The 21,311-nt window shown below is 36.7% G+C and overlaps 1 protein-coding gene across 1 annotated transcript in view; it reads right to left on the bottom strand.

The window, feature by feature from the left end:
- Positions 1-21,311, bottom strand: part of LOC127418147 (X-linked interleukin-1 receptor accessory protein-like 2) — a 514,339-nt gene that overhangs the window by 5,607 nt on the left and 487,421 nt on the right. Inside the window, exons 7-10 of the mRNA XM_051658565.1 lie at positions 15,251-15,380; positions 13,302-13,447; positions 12,411-12,551; positions 9,781-9,951 (exon numbers count right to left, since the gene is read on the bottom strand). Coding sequence (XP_051514525.1) covers positions 9,781-9,951; positions 12,411-12,551; positions 13,302-13,447; positions 15,251-15,380 — 588 coding nt within the window. The remainder of the gene's footprint in view (positions 1-9,780; positions 9,952-12,410; positions 12,552-13,301; positions 13,448-15,250; positions 15,381-21,311) is intronic.

Below are 21,311 nucleotides of genomic sequence, written 5' to 3'. Positions count from 1 at the left end.
CAAAACAAACAGAAAAAAGAAAAATGTGCACATTAACCCCGCGCACGACAGCGTCAACCGGTGACAATCCCTCTAAACTCAAAGAGTCCATGAACGCATTCGAGAACCCCCGCGACAACTTTGCCATCGGATTATTCAAGTCTGGTGCTTCTGCACAAATTTTGTGAGGCGAAATTACATAACAGAAAATACTTTGTAAAACAGACCCCAGCCATTAGGCAGAATAACAGAAAAAACATGTAGATTCATTCACAGAACTGCCTCGAAGGTGTGTTCCTCTACAAAATAAACTCCAGGTGATGTAAAGCTGTTCAGTTTTCTCGGACAGACAAACAATTGTTCAGTGCGCCGGCTGTTATGAGTGCAGCAGATGAGGTAATCATTCTGCTAGGAGGCATAAGCACAAAGAATGAACAGATTTAACCACAACTGTCCCGAAGTAGTGTACTTCCACAAAACAAGCTCCAGCCGCTAGGCGGAGCAGCACAAAAAACAAAACCGGCATCTCGGTTCCTCGGATGATCAAGAGCCAAACTAACTCGGAGGCTGTGCAAAAAACAAAAAAAAAAAAAAAAAACACCACAACTTACTCAGCCCGTCAACTTTATAAAGGACATCCTTTATGTGAGCATGTAGATATTTTGCTGTCATCCATAGTGTCCATTCTTGATCTGGCCAGGAACTTCAGTGTAAAAAAAAAAATCTTCCGTCAATGCAAAAGTTTCTTGGAGTCATGCCATAAAACAAGTGGAGCCAGCGCAAAAAGAAACAAAAATGGCACCCAGCTTCCTCAGATAATAGGGTTTCTCAACCGCGAGTCAGTCCACCAATATAAGAAACATCAAATGGCTTACTCCAATGTTTTTATGAAGGAGAGTGCCTGTTTTGGACATGTAAATATTTTGCGACCATTCTTCGTTTCTATTCTCAGTTTGGCCGGGAACATCATTGCAAAAGTGATCTTCTGCTGGTGTAAGATTTTCTTGCATTCCCTGAACCGATCACGTTTCTCTCTTGTCGAATTCGTAAAGTCCGGGAACAAGAAAATCTTATGGTTCTTCCAAGAAAGCTTCCCTTTACTCCTCGCCTGGTGCAACACAAGATCTTTATCGGATGATTCCAGAAATTTGGCCAGAATGGATCGAGGCCTGTCTCCCTCACCAGATCTTCGAGCAGGGACTCTGTGAGCTCGCTCGATTTCCAGCTTGTGGCCTGTTATGTCGAGCAGACTCGGGAAAAGTTCGTCTAGGAATTTCACCATATCTCTGCAATCTTCATGCTCAGGAATTCCAACAATTCGTATGTTATTCCTTCAGCTCATGTTTTCGAAATATTCCAGTTTTTCCGAAATTAATTCCAAATCTGTTTTGGACGCGGGTGGATTAGCGGATAATTCCCTTTCCGATGACTCAAGATAATTGATTCATTTTTCAACTTCTGTCACTCTTGTAAACAACTCAGAAAATTTTGTTTCCATCTGTGTAATTGATCGACGTATTACAGTGAGATCCTCCAAGTCAGCAACAACCTTCGTCAGCATTACCGAGATGTTGGACAGTTGATGCTGAATTTCATCTCCCAACGTGCTTTCCAAATCGAGTCCCCGGTCCGCAGTCCCGTCAGAGGCCTCAGCTTGAACACGTAAGTGTCTTTTAATGTCTCCAGAGTCTGAGGATTTTGACTTCTTTGCCATGTTTACCTCAAAGAGCAAGTATGTAACTTGGTGTATCGAATCTCACCGGATTATAACATGAAAATAATAAAAAAACTAGCAAAGTTCGCAGAGCTCGTGTCTCACACGTCTGCCTCTCGCATGGCGTCACGTGAACCCCCTTAGTCAGCAATGATTAACTAAATGCATGGGTGAAAGTGTCCAATAACTGGCCGGTTACTGAGATTAAGTGAGAAGTATTTGAAAGGTCATGTGATCCTATATATATGGCAACTCCCATGAGGAGACCCTCTCCATGCAAAATAAAACAGCATGGGGCGGAGTTACCTGGCCATGATGCTGGACTCACAAAACAATTGTAATTAATGGTGATTGTGGCAACTAGCGAAACTTCTGTGAAGACAGCACCTTACAAATGTGAGTTGAAAGCTTTAAAGGGATAGTTGACTCAAAAATAAAAATTATCTTATTTATTCACACTCATGCCATCCCAGATTTGTATGACTTTCTTTCTTCAGCAGAACACAAAGAAAGATTTTTAGAAAAATAATTCAGCTCTGTAGATCCATACAATGCAAGTGAATGGTGACCAGACCTTTGTAGCTGCAAAAATCACATGGAGGAAACAAGTCAAGTCAGCCAAGTCAAATTTATTTCTATAGCGCTTTTCATAACAGGCGTTGTTTCAAAGCAGCTATACATTAAATTATGCTACAGTATGACAGAAAATGAATTAATATAATGCCAATATTAGTTATTTATGTTATTTATGTTCAGAACTATTAGTGGTTAAAATGAGTAAACTATGTAAGTTTTGTGGGTCAATGATTAAACAAAATAATTTTATATAAACTATAATTTTTAGTGTTAAAGTCCTTGAAGTCATCTTGAATTAACTGAGGAAATACACATAGATGCATTGTCCTTTGATTTTGGATGATGAAGGCTTTTTTAGTGGTGAATTCATTTTCTATGTCATTTAAGAGAGTGTTGTCCCTCCGTTGACCAAGATGATATAGATATAATTCAGTGAGGAGCATCGCAGTCTGGTTGGAAGCTTATGGCAGGTAATTTTGGTGAACTCTATCCTGAGCCCATGCTTCAGACAGTGGACAGTGGGATACAATTAGCGTAGATGGCATTCACTTTAAAGAAGGGTTAAAGAATAAGTGTTTTTGGTTCTGGCAGACCTAACTAAAGCAGCATAGCTATGAACTGAGGAACAAATTAGGTGTATGCCTGACTGAATAGATAAGTCTTTAGTATAGATTTATACTGAGAGAGTGTGTCTGAGATCTGAACACTGCTAGGACAATTATAAGTTAAGGAAGACCACAGTTTAGGAGCCAAATATGAAAACGTTCTCCCTCCTTTTGTGGATTTTGATATTCTCGGTGTTGTTAACAGGCTGGACCTTTGCGATCGTAATTAGAGTGATGGATTATAGTGTGACAGAAGGTCACTTAAGTACTTAAGGAGCTAGCCCATTCAAAGCTTTGTAATTAACAGAATTTTAAAATTAAAACAAAACTTAACAGGTAGCCAATGTAATGCCGATAAAATGGGGCTGAGATGATTGTATTTCTTGGCTCTAGTCACTCCCGCTGCTGCATTTTGAACCAACTGAAGTTTATTTATTAAACCTGCAGGACATCCACCTTGTAATGCATTACAATAATCTAATTTTGAGGTCATGAGAATTAGTTTTTCGGAATCAGAAACAGATAGCATGTGTTGTAACTTGGCAGTATTTCTGAGGTGGAAGAATGCAGTTATACAAATATTGGAAAATTGTTTTTCAAAGATTAGATTGCTATCAAATATAACACCTAAATTTTTTGCTGTAGAAGTTGACGTTACAGTAAATGCATCAAGAGTCAGATTATATATTAGCATCTTGTTTTTTTAGGTTTTTGTTCAAATAATTAGTACTTCTGTTTTATCGGAATTGAGTAGAAGGAAATTTCTAGCCATCAACTCTTTGATATCATTTATACATTCTGTTAATTTGGAAAATTGTGAAATTTCATTGGGTTTCAAAGATATATAAAGTTGTGTATCATTGGCATATCAGTGAAAACTAATTTCATAGTTCCTGATAATATCTCCCAGGGGGAGCATATATAGGGAGAAAAGCAGAGGCCCTAAAACTGATCCCTGTGGCACTCCATACTTGATCTGACAGTTCCTCATTTACGCAGTGGTGGTAGCGATCAGAGAGATAGGACCTAAACCAAGCTAATGCCTGTCCACAAATGCCAACATAATTCTCAAGCCACTTTGGGGTGGGGTGGAATAATAGGGTTCAAAACAGTGTTACTATGAATGCAAACTTTAATACAGTGAAAAAGACACTCTATAAGCATAACATAAATACTATATATAAATAAATAAAAATTTCTAACATTCTTTTGAATGTCCATGTACTAAAATAAAATATTTGATGCCATGAGTGTACCTTCATTTACTATTAGTATTATTTTGAATGGCCTTGGAAAATGAAGCAACGTGATAACAATTTTACCTGGTTGCAAAAAGTAGTCCATTAATTTACCTGATGAACTTTCACCTTTTGCTGACCCTTTATGCTTCGCAGAGCTAATGTGTGCTTCAAAATCACTTGCGCCTTTATTAGCAACTGACACATAAGTGCCAGCTTTACATGTCATACATTCAGCTTCCCACGGATCTCGACCTGGAAGAAAGCATTGGAATTTTTTGTAAATTTGCACTTTCGTTTGGGCATTGTTTCAACTTAGCTGTCATTTGCTGCTACTGTCAAGCTGTTTAATGCCGAACTCAACATGCTTTGCACATTCACAGAGAGATTGACAGGCAGGAATTTGGCCAATAGTTGCTGCAAGCCTCTTATTCCACTTACGCTCCATTTTCTGAGCGGAAGTGGAAGAATTCATTGTACCATGGTGTGGGATTTTTCTCTTCAACTTTCTTTAATTGAAGGAGGGCGACACTATCTAGAGTGCTAGAGAAGACTGTATCCATATTTTCTGTGACAACATCAAGTTCTTCTGAACTTTTTGGCATACTGAGTATTTGAGACAAGTCTGGAAGATTATTAGTGAAGCTATCTTTAGTCATTGAAAGAATAGTTCTACCTAAATGATAACATTGTGTAGATTGAGTTACCTTTGCTAAATGCAGCATACAAGAGACAAGGTGATGATCTGAGATATCATCGCTCTGTGGCAGAATTTCTATATAATCAACATCAATTCCATATGATAAAATTAGATCTAGCGTATGATTTTGCCGATGGGTTGGACCTGTCACATTTTGTCTAACACCAACAGAGCTGAGAATATCGGTAAATGCTATTTTGGTTATCTATGTGGATGATGAAGTCACCGATGATTAAAGCTCTATCCACTTCAACTACTAGATCTGACAGAAAATCAGCAAATTCTCGAAGGAATTCAGAATATGGCCCTTGTGGTCTATATACTGTTGCAAGAACAAAAGACGACAAATAATTTTTATTTACAGTATATCTGACGATGTAACATTAGCATTATCAGTTCAAAAGAATTAAACTTATATCCAGACCTTTGAGTATCACTGAAAATATCACTGTAAATTGTAGCAACACCTCCTCCTCGACCTTTCAGACAAGGCTAATGTTTATAACAATCACATAGGAACTTGTCTATAACTAATCACTGAGAGAGTAGACTCATTTAAACTAAAATATTCATCTGTTTTAATCCAGGTTTCAATAAAACAGATTGAATCCAAATTATGATCTGTAATAATTTCATTTACAATTAAACATAAAAGTAATTCACATGACTCCAGTGGTTAAATCTATATCTTCAGAAGCAATATAAAAGGTGAAAGTGAAACTAAACAGGCACCACATGTGACTTTCAGATGTAAAAATTGAAAGTGGAGATTTAGAGTAAAAAAAAAAAAAAAAACTTACATTTTGATCTGTTTCTCACCACACCTGTTATGTCGCTTCTGAAGACATGTATTACACCACTGGAGTCATATGGATTACTTCTATGTTTCCTTTATGTGATTTCTGGAGCTACAATTTCTGATCACCATTCGCTTGCAATGTATGGACCTACAGAGCTGAAATATTCTTCTAAAAGCTTCTGATTGTGTTCTGCTGAAGAAAGAAAGTCATACACATCAGGGATGGCATGAGGGTGAGTAAATGATGAGAGAATTTTCATTTTTGGGTGAACTATCCCTTTAAAATCACACACGCCTTGTGGATACTGTGTGTACATTATTTGAGATATACATGTTGAACTGAATTTGGCTTGCACGCTAAAGGTAGCAGCAAGCTGTTAAATGGCAGATTTGGCAGAAAAAACTACACCTGTGTTCCATTTGAGATGATATTACATTTTGAAAATGTATACACTGCATGGCTAGGTGCATAGTGTATATTGTAAGGGCACATTCTATAGTGTCATGTGCATAGTGTATAATTGTGTGCAATGTGTGTGCATGTGCAGTAGAGTGCAGCAGTGCAAGCCCATTTTTTCAACCTCTTTGATTCCGGAAGTATTTTTCCCATACATTTTTTCCATGGTCATTTTATAAAATCCTTCACAAAAGAGTTCTAAGCCATGAACCAAACCAACCAGATTTGAGGTGATTCACAACATTACAAACTTTGAAGAAAAAAGTATTTGAAAATCAGACAAAAAGACAAAGGTACAAGACTGTGTACCGATGATTGTTTCATCACAAAACAATGGAACATAATTTAGAATACATGAAATATACAGAAAGTAACACTGGAGAAACTGTCAAAAAAGAACCACTGTTTTCTTTCCCTTCCCAACCCTCCATGAACACTAGCAAGCAAAGTAGGACACGAAAGCCAAGGTGTACACGTGTATCATGTATGTTACACAAGCTGATGTTTGGTTTTGGAAATGTATCAGTAGAACACAGTTCTTTGTGCTTTGCAAATTTCTGCAAAATTGGGTTTTTGTCTGCCCAAAATAATGAATTTCAGAAGTGATCATTCCAATGCCTTTTTTCCTCATAATAGTGGAAACAACTTAAAATACTCAGTCATTTTTGGGCATATAGATAAGTGTAAGACATCATTAGAAACTATAAAGGGTCTACTTTTATTTGTGTACACTCACAATAACAACAAAACCTTGAGCTTTTGTAAAATATAGAAAATAAACAGGGTGCGCTTGTCTCCGCGGGCATCTTTCTGAAACACGTCACAATAATGAACTGAAACTCCACGAATACTTATCACACAAACAAGAAACATATGTCTAAAGAAAGTTTAAAATGTCTACTTTTAAATAAAACAATTCAAATTTAAAACAAATATTCTCCTGCAATGTAATCTGTATGAAACAAAGCGATGTACAGTTTCTCCTGGCTCTATTCATACGGTAATGTGCTGAGGCGATCAATGCAAATAGTGAACGCTCCAACAATGCCTTAAAAAAACATCAAGTTCATTCACTTTCCTGCGCATTTGGAAGATGGCACACTGCGCAGGTGAGGAAGCTCTACAGATGGTCCTGGATAGTGACGAAGAGTTCACATTTTCCTCAGAAGAAGAGCGGGACTTCAACGAGGAACGTTTGCATTTTGAAGAGCGACTTGATCCAGCCGAGGATACAATTTCGGATGAGTAAATCTTTACTTACATATTAGTTGACATGTTATTTTATATAAACATGTACATATTTTACTAGCTGGACTATTTCCAGACTTGCCAGCCAGTATTCAGAGTATTGAAATTTGAAATATGTCCTAATAGGCAAGTTTTAGTTACATTTAAATGTTGTTTTGGCTAAAGCAGGTATTTAAATTGTATGCTGTATGATATAAATATGATATGTAATATGATATAAAAATAATATGAATGTTTAGATCATATTTCAACTAGTGTTTATGCTGCCTCATTATCATCAACGAAGCTTAGGTTTAGACATTAAAACCACTCCACAGATTTCATATTAGAAAACTATTGTTTTGGCAAGTCGTTTAGGACATCTACTTTGTGCATGACACAAGTAATTTTTCCAACATTTGTTTACTGACAGATTGTTTCACTTTTAGTTGACAATATCACAATTCCAGTGGGTCAGAAGTTTACATACACTAAGTTAACTGTGCCTTTAAGCAGCTTGGAAAACTCCAGAAAATGATGTCAAGCCTTTAGACAATTAGCCAATTAGCTTCTGATAGGATGTGTACTGAATTGGAGGTGAACCTGTAGATGTATTTTAAGGCCTACCTTCAAACTCAGTGCCTCTTTGCTTGACATCATGAGAAAATCAAAAGAAATCAGCCAAGACCTCAGAAAAAGAATTGTGGACCTCCGCAAGTCTGGTTCATCCTTGGGAGCAATTTCCAAATGCCTGAAGGTACCACATTTATCTGTACAAACAATAGTACGCAAGTATAAACACCATGGGACCATGCAGCCATCATACCACTCAGGAAGGAGACGCATTCTGTCTCCTAGAGATGAACGTAGTTTGGTGCAAAAAGTGCAAATCAATCCCAGAACAACAGAAAAGGACCTTGTGAAGATGCTGGAGGAAACAGGTAGACAAGTATCTATATCCACAGTAAAACTAGTCCTTTATTGACATAACCTAAAAGGCTGCTCAGCAAGGATGAAGCCACTGCTCCAAAACTGCCATAAAAAAGCCAGACTACAGTTTGCAAGTGCACATGGGGACAAAGATCTTACTTTTTGGAGAAATGTCCTCTAGTGTAATGACATTTTTTGTAACTGTTTGGCCATAATGACCATCGTTATGTTTGGAGGAAAAAGGGCGAGGCTTGCAAGCCAAAGAACACCATCCCAACCGTGAAGCATGGGGGTGGCAGCATCATGTTGTGGGGTGCATTGCTGCAGGAGGGTCTGGTGCATTTCATAAAATAGATAACATCATAAGGAAGGAAAACTATGTGGATATATTGAAGCAACATCTCAAGACATCAGCCAGGAAGTTAAGGCTCGGTCGCAAATGGGTCTTCCAAATGGACAATGACCAAGCATACCTCCAAAGTTGTGGCAAAATGGTTTAAGGACAACAAAGTCAAGGTATTGGAGTGGCCATCACAAAGCCCTGACCTCAATCCGATAGAAAATTTGTGGGCAGAACTGAAAAAGTGTGTGCGAGCAAGGAGGCCTACAAACCTGACTCAGTTACACCAGTTCTGTCTGGAGGAATGGGCCAAAATTCCAGTAACTTATTGTAAGAAGCTTGTGGAAGGCAACCCAAAACATTTGACCCAAGTTAAACAATTTAAAGGCAATGCTACCAAATACTAACAAAGTGTGTGTAAACTTCTGACCCACTGGGAATGTGATGAAATAAATCATTCTCTCTACTATTATTCTGACATTTCACATTTTTAAAATAAAGTAGTGATCCTAACTGACCAAAGACAGGGACTGTTTTGTACGATTGTATGTATGTAAACTTCTGACTTCAACTGTATAAATGAAGGTTTACATGGAGACAAGAAACACTGCATCGTCATAATCTCGGTAAAGTACGAAGCAGATTGTATTACTGTCTCTTCAGTACAACAACACACATCAACAAGTGAATGATTTACTTACTCTTTTACTATAAATGCTGATGTTAGAAAATTATCTGACATTAGGCCTTCATTCTGCTGAACATCCTGTGGTTGTGTGATAGTTTATTAACTTATATCACTAAATTCTGGTATTATTATACTTCTATTTATTTACATTGCATTCAATAACAGCTGAACATTTACACATTCGCCGGAAATGCAGACGCTGCGTACTTCCACGTTGCAAAATAAGGTGGATAAACTGGGTAACTGAGAAACACTGATGGTACCTTGTGGGTCTTTAACATACCCAAAGTTTCCCACACCACAGACAAACCGCTTTGTTAGGGGAAATAAAACTTCAGACTCTGACATATCTGATTACTCCAAAAGTGTAAAGACTGTGGCTCTGTAGCGCTATCAAAACATTCCTCTGTTTGTTTGAGAGGCCTGTTCAGCAACATTGGCAAAACCAATGTTTACCTTTGTTTACCTTTGTATAATAAACATGCTGTTCATCTTGATCTTTTGCTCAGTGAAAGAGATGTTCTTACTGCTACTGGGAATAAGGTCACGGTGAGGGATGAAGAGTTTATATCCGTAATGTTTCTCCAGGACATCAGGTAAGATCTCCAGAGCGAACTGCTCCTCCTCGCTCATCTCATGCTCCACTGACTCTAAATCCACTTTGGTGTAAGAGAGGTAGCCGTCGTATTCCTTGTTGTCTGAAGGAACAGATGCAATGTGTCACAGAGGTTAAAATAATAAGCATAAAGCTAGCAAATCTCTAAACCTTTATTTGATTCCTGACAGTAAACATGGATATCAACCACACTGTTTCTATGGACAGGAGTGGATCATTATTTTGTTAACTATTGCGCTGTACAAAATATAATTTTTTGTAGAGATACATTTTTAAAATAAAAAATGACCCACTAGTCTTATTTTATTCCTCTGCGCATACATTTTTTCATAAAATTTTTAATTACATTTATTATTGTTGTTTAATGGTCAAAATTCAAACTTTGATTGTATTAAGTATAGCAATACATTTTACATCATTTGGCAACACTTTTTAGTTGATTATGCACTTAATGGTTAGTGATTAAATCATAGTGAACATGGGGCCTGGGTAGCTCAGTGGTAAAATACACTGGCTACCACCCCTGGAGTTCAAATCCCAGGGTGTGCTGAGTGACTCCAGCCAGGTCTCCTAAGCAACCAAATTGGCCCGGTTGCTAGGGAGGGTAGAGTCACATGGGGTAACCTCCTCGTGGTCGCTATAATGTGGTTTGTTCTCGGTGGGGCACATGGTGAATTGAGCATGGTTGCCGCGGTGGATGGCGTGAAGCCTCCACATGCGCTATGTCTCCGTGGCAATGCGCTCAACAAGCCACGTGATAAGATGCGCGGGTTGACTGTCTCAGACGCAGAGGCAACTGGGATTCATCCTCCGCCACCCGGACTGAGGCGAATCACTACGCCACCATGAGGACTTAGAGTGCATTGGGAATTGGGCATTCCAAATTGGGAGAAAAAGGAGAAAAATCCCCCCCCCCCAAAAAAAAATCATAGTGAACATAAGACAAAGGCAGAGGAATGTTGTTTCAAGCATTGCAATGACTCATATGACCCTCTTTATTGTTTTATGAATATATTCATTTCAACAATACAGCATATTCTAGCAGTAAGTAAATGTGTCTCTTGTAATTCTGACAAGTGCATAATGTTTTACAGAGATTATTCTGGACATTTATACATAAATTAAACATTTGTTGTACACAAAATAGGGTGGATGGGGGACAGTGTGCATGTACTGCTAAATTATAACATTTCGAGATGAGTCTAGCATGTATAGGATCACGATACATCATCCATCATATTATATGGGGAAATAAAAGGAAACATTTAGTTTTTATAGCACAAAATTAAAAATAATGAAAATGGGCCATCTTGTCCCACTACTGGGGTAAGATGACCCCCTACATTGGGCAAGAAGCCCCCATGGGCAAACATTTCCTAGCTGTCATCTGATTTTTGCAGAATATATAAAATATATCTGATATAATAATAAAAAAAAAAAAAAAAAAAATTGAAGTGTGTCATTAATGCAAAATACTAAATATAATATTTTATGTAAATTGATGCATTTTGACAATTTAGTTGAGTAACTGAATAATGACGAACTAATCAAATAGCAGAATTCCAGTTAAAGAGATATCTCAATTACACTTTACCATTCTATGAACTAGTATAGGCCTGTGACGAGAAGGATGGTGTGGCCGGGCCGTGAGGGTGCACGGCCGGTGCTGAATCAGATGATCAGCGGGAGAGTGAGATAAACAGGGCCAGAGACACCAGTTCGGGATAGAGAGAGAGACACACGCGGCTGCGTGTGTGTGTTTGTTTATGTTTGTTGTATGTTGAGTTTGACTTTAAACTTTACGTTGACTGTTCAGCCAGTTCCCGCCTCCTCCTTGCCCATCCTTTAACTGTTACAATGCTTATAAGGGATTTCATAATAGCAATAAACTATGAATTAAGATTGAATAATTCCACTCAATTTACCTGTAGGTTATGATGAACAAATTCCCCATTTCTGAGCGAGACATCTTACCCCAAAGGTCTAACATTTTTATTTTCACTGAAATGAAAAATATATTTTTTACACTGCAAATCTAAGTGTGTTACTGTGTCCACATATCCCCCATTAATAATTAGACATAAAAACTTTAAATATTCAACATAAAATAAATTCACAGATCACTATTAACCAATGAAAATAAATACATAAATAAATAATTTAACCACAAAACTGTTCAGATAGAATACATCTCACAAATGTTCATGCTCATATGAAAAGTCAAGATTAATAAGAGCATAACCATTCAATAAATGTGTTGAGATAAAATTGAGTGGCATATATGGTAAAGGTGGTGGGGTTACGTCTTACCCCTACTCAAACAAACAGGATCATTTCAAAAACATCAAATTTGCCACTTTGTGAGAGTACATTTCCAAAATGATTTTATGGATACAAATTCCACATAAGATTCATGGATTTGAGCTTTAACTGTTATTCAGCTATGAGTGTAAATTCTTAGCTCTGTTGACAATCCAAGGTGGGAACATTTCCCTCTTAGACGCATGGTAAATGACAGCAGTGTCTTCAGTGTAAACTTACCGTCATCTGTCTCATCGCTACCGAAGTGTCGTCTGTAACACAGCATGATCTCCACATTATAGCATTTATAGATTCCTGTGAAGATCCCTAATAACAGCATGATGGCACCCAAACCACCAACGAGCTCCAACCTGTACGCATCTACACAACAACACAAACAGTGACTATTAATCAGTATCACTCTGATCTGAAGTGGACTGTCTATTTTAATAATACACAGCAATAACGCATGTAACAGTATAGCTTAATGGTTATGAACTGGTCAAGTACTACAATGGTTGTGGATTCAAACCCAAACTTATTTCAGAAGTTATTTAATGAATTACCACCAATTACATCTTTGAGCAATAACACCAGCTTGCTCAAGGGGACTGAACCTGACAGAAAATGCACTTTGGATGAGAAAGTGTCAGCTAAAAGAATCCAAATGTAGGAAAAAAAAAAAATAAAATCATCATGTCTTGGCATTATTTTTGTATTATGCAAAATGAATAGAAATACTGTATATTAGAAATGATGACACAACTGGTCCAGCAACAAACTGTTAAAAATGTACATTATTACCAGGAGTCCTCTACTTTTATTTCTTTTGCTGAGGTTAAACACTAAACATTTGATTCCTGATTTTTTTTTTTTTTTTTTTTTTTTTGTGTGATCTAAGTTAAAGAAGCACAATTTATGATCCCATTGTTGTCAGATTTTACTGCTTATTTTAAATAAGTTCTTTGATCGTAATCTGACCCCTCTGATCAAGGGACACATAAAGTTGTAATTCGTTCACATATACTGAAAAGATCTATTGACCATATGGAATCTTTTACGTAGATTTCTGAGTATTATGTTTTTGTATCTAATGTTGAGACACTGGTCTGATTTGATTGTAATCTTTACCTTTCTTCTGTAGGATGGCACTTCCACTACTGCGGCCGATGTGATTCTCCACATTACAGGTGTAGTTGCCCATGTCTGTGTCCTCCACAGCATCAAACATCAGAGAGAGCTCCACCTCCTTCTCCGCCAGAAATTCTCGCACCACCCTACACAAACACGTACAGCATACTTCAGACTGTTGATATTTAAAATAGAGTTATCCTGATGTGTATATCAGCTATTTTACAATGGTTTCAGACATTGCTCATCCAATCAGATTTTAGGCGGAACTATCTGTTTTATAACAAGGATCCATCATCTCTTGAGCTGCAGCTTTGACTCTCATCGATAAGCATTAGATCCTTGAACTGAAAGGTAATTAAATTATTAAAGATCAAACTGATATCATCAAAGGAAACTTTATTAGATAACACATGAGAAAGCTTCAAATGCCTCTTCAAAACAGATCAAAGCCATCAAAGAAAGTATGGTACAGATTACTCAAACAGGCTTGCATATAAGGCAAGGGATAATATAGTATAATTTAATATAATATAAAACTTTTCATCACTGTTAACTTTTCCATTACTTTTCTTTTATTAATTTCTATGACTAAATTCCATGGAATTTCCATGTTTTGCATGATTGTAGATGCTATGGCCCTTTCCCATCAGTCTGTAGTAATTCTGAGTGCAATCTCTATCTGAACTCTTCACACTCACACACGGTAAATCTTTCTCAGTCTTGTCCACTAGAGGTCTCTGTCCCCTCAGTAATAATCCTGATCACTGTCATAACTGATGTACTGTACTGTAGCTCTGGTCCTGTGCTGTTATATAATCCTGTTCACTGCGGACCCCTGCATGTTCTGTATATTTATGGTATATTGTTCTTTCTTTCTTTCTTTCTTTCTTTCTTTCTTACGCATTCTTGTGGAACCCCAGTGGACTTTGCCACAGCTTCACTTATTTCAACTTTCACTCTTAAAATACAGTTAGAACCAAAATAGTTTTACAGTCTGCTTTTATAGAATAACCTTATTGGCTTTTTAAACTTTTTATACTTATTTTGCAATTTCTTTAAAGAACTGTCAATGTTCTGGTGCTTTATATGAATATTCCACAGGAACAGCGTTTGTTGCATAATGTTGACTGCCACAAAAATAATTTCCACTTGTTCTTTACACAGCTTTATACCGTTCGTAACATTGAAGAGAATGTAAGTCTATCCCTCACAGCCTCATTGTTATTCCCATTAAAAATCAAATATGGCGATAGCGTGAATAAGGTCTATACCGAGATTAAAGGGTTTTGTTGTAATATTCAATATACTTTACATATAGGTTAGTATAAACAAAACTAAAATCATGCTAGCATGTACTATTTACTTTATGTCTTGTGATTATACTTTTGAAAAATGCTGTATTTTGTACTTGGCCCATTGACTTCCATTGTGAGTGCTAGAGAAACCGCGATTGTGCATATTTAAAAAATAATGAGGGACGAGTCAACATTAGACCTTAATTTGCATTGAACCCAGAATATTCCTTTGAAGAACGCAGAATCCAAAACACTGATCTGAAGAACCTGTAGTGATACAATAACAACTTTAATCTCCAAAGAATGACATAGTCAACTCTTACTGAACCACAAAGAACCATTGAAGAACCTTTTCCCAGTGATCATTCTGACTCTAGAAATGTCATGATTTGTTTGTTCTCTGTATTGTTGGTTCACTTCTGTTGTATTCCTCATTTGTAAGTGATAAAAGTGTCTGCTAAATGAATAAATGTAAATGTTAGGAACGGGAAGACTTAATAAAGTGAATTAAAACTGAAGGCAAAAAACCCCAAAAAAACTTTCTGCTCAAGTTAAATAAATGCTTTACGAAGTTGAGCCGAGGGTTAATCCATATAGTAACTGCTAATGAAGCCCAAAATTCCCAAACATTCAAAGCATAAGTGACAGTACCTGACTTCACTCTCTCTTATGTGCCCCTCCAGCTCCTCTACAAACTTATCTCCTTTCATCCAGTAGATGATGGGTCTGGCATCCCCGCTGTAGCCGAAGAACGCCTTACAGTCTAAGATCAGACGCATGCCTGTGAAATAAAAATAACCATATTACAAGATTTCAATCAGCATTCAAACTGCATTATGAACTGTAGCCCTGCCCCAAATCTTTCCCTGCATGTGGGCAGTTGATGTGACATCATGTTTTCACTGTCCTTTTTATGTAAAAATCTAAAAACATCTGGCATTTAATTTATTTATTACAATTAATTATATTAATTTATTTAAAATGTGTTTATCATCAATGATCTGCATTCTTTATGTTTCAATTTCACCATGCAATATTATAGTTTGCACTAGTACTGAAAGTTTTCAGTGTTGAATAGCAAGTTAAATAGTTAAATTAATTGGTTAAAATGATATATATAAAAAAGCGTCTGTCATTACACCATAGGATTCTATTATCTTAAAAGAAGACACTTCTGAATATGTGATTCATTAAAAAACAATATGGTAGTTCAATATGGTATTAAAGAAATCTCAGGTTTTCTCAAGTAAAATGTCAAGGTTGTATTTGTTAACATTAGTAAATGGTATCATGAACTAACAATAAACACTATATTTAACAGCATTTATTAATCTTGGTTGATGTAGCAATGAAAATACAATTATTCATTGTTAGTTCAATTTAGTTTATAATGCACTACCTAATGTTAGCATATACAACTTTTACATTTAAAAATGTGTGAATATATGTTAGCATAAACATTAACCAAGATTGGTGTTGTTCATTGTTAGTTCATTTTAATTAATGTTGTTAACTAATGATAACAAATACAACCATATTGTAAAGTGTCAAATTGTCCAAATGTCTGATTTGGCACAGTAGGCAAACCCAATGAATTTAACTTGGGAACTAAACCAAGAAGTCCAGGACAATCTTGAGGAGAGCCATCTGTAAGATGCAGCCTGGTCTCATGAACATTATGTGACCATGTCAACATTTTTGCAAAAACTAAATGATGTGCTTCATTACACATTTCACTGCAGTTTCCCAGTGAAATATCCAGTGGGGGGCAGAAAAGTGAGTTAAATGGTGTCATTATCAGACGAGGTTTTTAAGGTAAATATTAGATGGTGGTTTAAATGAGTAAAACATCCTTCCCTAACCTAAAACTTTAACGTAAGCCTAACCAACAGTGATCTAAAATCAAATGAGAGGCAGACACAATACAAACATCCTTACCCTAAACCAACACCTAAACCTGAAATGAAAGAAATGAAAAGCACATTTTGTGAAGCAACCACATCATTTTGTGTGGCTTCTTTGACACTCTTGTCTCACATCTCCAGCGTTAATTTCACCAGGAAACTTCGGCGAAACGTAGAATGCAGCACGTAAACTCAGTTTGCAAAAATGTAGTTCTGGTAATGTTCATCCTACGAGACTAAATGTTTTTGCCACAGCTTTAACTCATTTTGCTCTTTTGCTCACAAAGAGCTATTGTATGGCTTTAAACTGCTTAGTAAATATAGCACACGTCATATTCCCCTACCCTTTACTTCAACTCTCAAAACAAAGACACAGTTCTCAAAACTATAAACAATTCACCTGTTTTCACACATGTTCCAGTTTGTTCAATATTTTCTGCGAAACTCTACTCAAATATGTTTTGAATTGATCCCACTGATGTGTTTTGAGCAGTTTGTGTGACACTTGAAGTCAATGTTTCATTTTGATCATGTTTTTGAGTGAGTCTTTTTTTTTATCTGGAAGTTTGAGGTTTGTACAAATTGGTGCGTATTTTTGAGATCATATTTATAGTTTCGAGAAAATGGTGAATTGTTTCATGAAATGTGACTTAGCAATCAAGAAAAACTGCAAGACGTCAGCAGATTCATCAACAGATATCCTGCGATGACCTGGATGAACAAAAACCTTCACAGACAAAAAACATTGGTGAAAAATTGGTAAAACTGGTGTTTATTCACAAGAATATCTAAGAGAAACACATGGTGAAGTCAGCAAACAAGTCAAACCTGTCTGTCTGACAGTCCTAATGCATTGCTGTAGTCATTTCAGGCCGAGAGACTCTAATAGCAGTGTAAGGTCAAAGTTATTCTCAAAGAAACTCTCTCAGACTCAAACTCACCCACACAGAGAAAAGAACTCGTGGGTGACAACGTGTTCAATCTGTCCTGTACATCTGACTGTATGATGCATTTTGGAAACCTGTCAACATTCCCACCACCAAACAACAACACATTCACAAATGTAAATCAGTCCATGACAAATAAGGATGTCTGAGATGATGAAAAGAATAAGTATTTTTTTTAAAGTAGATTAAAACTTGTGACACATATTCATAAAAATGATATCCTCATGCTGTTTTATGCTTGTTTTGAGTGTTTTTGAGAAAGTTCTCTATTTTTCAGTGCTGAAAAGACCAGAAATTGCCAAGTGCTGTAACAATCAAGTAAAACGAAATATGTACACGTAATTTGTTATTTTAGTTTTTAAGTTTTCAAACAATATTTCCAAGGTAAAAATAATTTGTAAAAACTTTCTGAAAATTTGAATCATAAATATCATGATTTGTTTTAGCGGGGGGAAGGTTTATGTCATGTGATAACCTGAACTAACCTTGCCGCATCATAAATTGTCAAACATTTTTAACAGATTATTGACTGTGACACAGTCACGAGGGTCTACAGGGGTCCTTTCTGTGATGTCATTTCCTGTTTAATGGTTTTCTGGTCACTTGACAAAATGACTTCCTGCTGGCTGTTTACAGCATGCTAACCTTAATTTAGTTGACTAAAGTTTCTAAAACGTAATACAATTTTAAAATATAACTGTTTCATTATTTTTAAATCAGTATTATAAATCAGATGGGAAGCAGAGTGGGACAAAATGCAGATTCGAACCATGGTCGCAAGGACAAGAGTAAACATTCACACACCGTCTTTACAACCCACGCCACTGCAGCAACATCTATTGTTTAGTTTGTCGTATATTTCTGTGGTTCCACCAGACTATTGGGGTGAAAATTGCTGCACTGTGTGGCAGATGGTGCAAATAGACACTCTGAACATAAAATGTGAAAACATAGAAGAGTTGCATTTTTATATATATATATATATATATATATATATACAGTTGTACTCAAAAGTTTGCATAACCTTGGAGAATTGGTAATATATGTGCCATTTTTAAAGAAAACATGAGTGAGCAGGCAAAACACATTTCTTTCATTTCTTATGGGATTCATATTCAACTGTAGGTTATAACAGAATGGCACAATCATAAAACAAAACATGGCAACAAAGACAAAAATGAAATGACCCCTCAAAAGTCTGCATACCCTTAGTTCTTAATACTGTGTATTGCCCCCTTTAGCATCAATGACAGCATGCAGTCTTTTGTAATAGTTGTCTATGAGGCCCCAAATTCTTGCAGGTGGTATAGCTGCCCATTCGTCAAGGCAAATTGCCTCCAGGTCATGCAAAATCTTTGGTCGTCTTGCATGAACCGCACGTCTGAGATCTCCCCAGAGTGGCTCGATGATATTAAGGTCAGGACACTGTGATGGCCACTCCAGAACCTTCACCTTTTTCTGCTGTAACCACTGGAGGGTCAACTTGGCCTTGTGCTTTAGGGTCATTGTCATGCTGGAAAGTCCAAGAGCGCCCCATGCGCAGCTTTCGTGCAGAAGAATGCAAATTGTCTGCCAGTATTTTCTTATAACATGCTGCATTCATCTTGCCATCAGTTTTCACAAGATTCTCCGTGCCTTTAGAGCTCACACATCCCCAAAACATCAGTGAGCCACCACCATGCTTCACAGTGGGGATGGTATTCTTTTCACTATAGGCCTTGTTGACCTCTTTCCAAACATAGCGTTTATGGTTGTGACCATAAAGCTCTATTTTGGTCTCGTCACTCCAAATTACAGTGTGCCAGAAGCTGCGAGGCGTGTCAAGATGTTGTCGGGCATATTATAACAGGGCTTTTTTGTGGCATTGGTGCAGTAAAGGCTTCTTTCTGGCAACTTGACCATGCAGCTCATTTTTGTTCAAGTATCGTCGTATTGTGCTCCTTGAAACAACCACACTGTCTTTTTCCAGAGCAGCCTGTATTTCTCCTGAGGTTACCTGTGGGTTTTTCTTTGTATTCCAAACAATTCTTCTGGCAGTTGTGGCTGAAATCTTTCTTGGTCTACCTGACCTTGGCTTGGTATCAAGAGATCCCCGAATTTTCCACTTCTTAATAAGTGATTGAACAGTACTGACTGGCATTTTCAAGGCTTTGATATCTTTTTACATCCTTTTCCATCTTTATAAAGTTCCATTACCTTGTTACGCAGGTCTTTTGACAGTTCTTTTCTGCTCCCCATGGCTCAGTATCTAGCCTGCTCAGTGCATCCACGTGAGAGCTAACAAACTCATTGACTATTAATACACAGACACTAACTGCAATGTTAAAAACCACAGGTGTGGGAAATTAACCTTTAATTGCCATTTAAACCTGTGTGTGTCACTTTGTGTGTCTGTAACAAGGCCAAACGTTCAAGGGTATGTAAACTTTTGATCAGGGCCATTTGGGTGATATCTGATATCATTATGATTTAAAAAAGAACCAAACAACTATGTGATAATAAATGGCTTCATATGATCACTATCCTTAAATAAAAGACAGTTTTTTTTTTGCATGATCAGTCATATTTTCAAAATCAATGCCAAAATTTCACAATTTCTGCCAGGGTATGCAAACTTTTGAGCACAACTGCATATACACTATATATATATATATATATATATATATATATATATATATATATTATTATTATTATTATTATTAGTCTGGACACAAAACATGAGTGAAATGTCATTGAACCAAACACTGAATATGATTTTTACTGAAATAAAATGATTTATTAGCATCTAATAAGCCTGTTTTTTTTTTTTTTTTTTTAGATCAACAGTGTGAAAATTTACGTTTTCTTTAAATATTTGAATTTATCCTATAAAAAATATTGCAGTACAATAGACAAAAAGCTGATTGAGTAAATGACTAGAGTCAGTCTCATTTTCTGCTGAATAATACTCTTTTATTTACCACACTAATCCACACATCTCACATACAGTATGCTGATTAGATGCAAATAAAGTGTAAAAAGCCTTCAAGCTCTCGACAGCACTAACAGCACAGACAGTGAAGAGCTTTCTCTGCCTGCAATTACAGCTTTTAGCAGAGAAAAAAGATAGATATGCAAATGAACAAGTCTGTGGTCAGGCACCATGATTTAAGCAGGAATATTTATGCAGTAAAGTTGTTCCAGTAGCTCTGTGATATATTCTACATTATAGAGTTTGATTAGGAGTAAAACAGGGTCATTAACATGTTAAATCAATAATATCAAAAGTTTGGTAGAAGAAATTGCAGAAGTTTTTTTTTTTCCATGAACAAAACAGAAATCCACATCTTGTAGCCTTTTAGCCTCCCGAGCCTTTATAATTCTTATCTTTTAATACATCTTGTCTTTAACGAAAGAGGGACTTTTAGATCCCGATTACATCACTGTTTACACCTGGATGCTTAAATCCGTCTTCTGTGACTACTTGTGTTCGGATTTCGGGGGGAGGGTCTCTGATTTCATGACTACATACATCAATCACTATGTCAGTGTGTTACTACATGATAATAAACCATTAAAAAGTAAGAAAAGACAAAGAAAGGGTGAACAAAACAGGTGTGCTGTTTCGCCCAGATGCAGTTTAGATGCAATTTAATCTAAGTACATATGCAACATTTTGGGCAGAATTGTCTGTTATTTTATGGAGTACCTGAATGTGCTGAGGGTGCTTCTCATCTGTGTCCCTGTTTGATATCAGACACACTGAGGATGATCCGTGAAGAGCTTGTGTTTGTATATGTATTCACTTTTTACAATTTTCAAACAGATGGTTATTTCCTTTTAAAGCTGCTCACAACTGGCAAAGTTTAAACATTTGTTAGA

This window comes from Myxocyprinus asiaticus, chromosome 27 (genome assembly GCF_019703515.2).
Source record: "Myxocyprinus asiaticus isolate MX2 ecotype Aquarium Trade chromosome 27, UBuf_Myxa_2, whole genome shotgun sequence".
Lineage (NCBI taxonomy): Eukaryota > Metazoa > Chordata > Actinopteri > Cypriniformes > Catostomidae > Myxocyprinus > Myxocyprinus asiaticus.
Note: the sequence above shows the minus strand (reverse complement) of the source record. Positions and strands in the feature narration are given on the sequence as shown.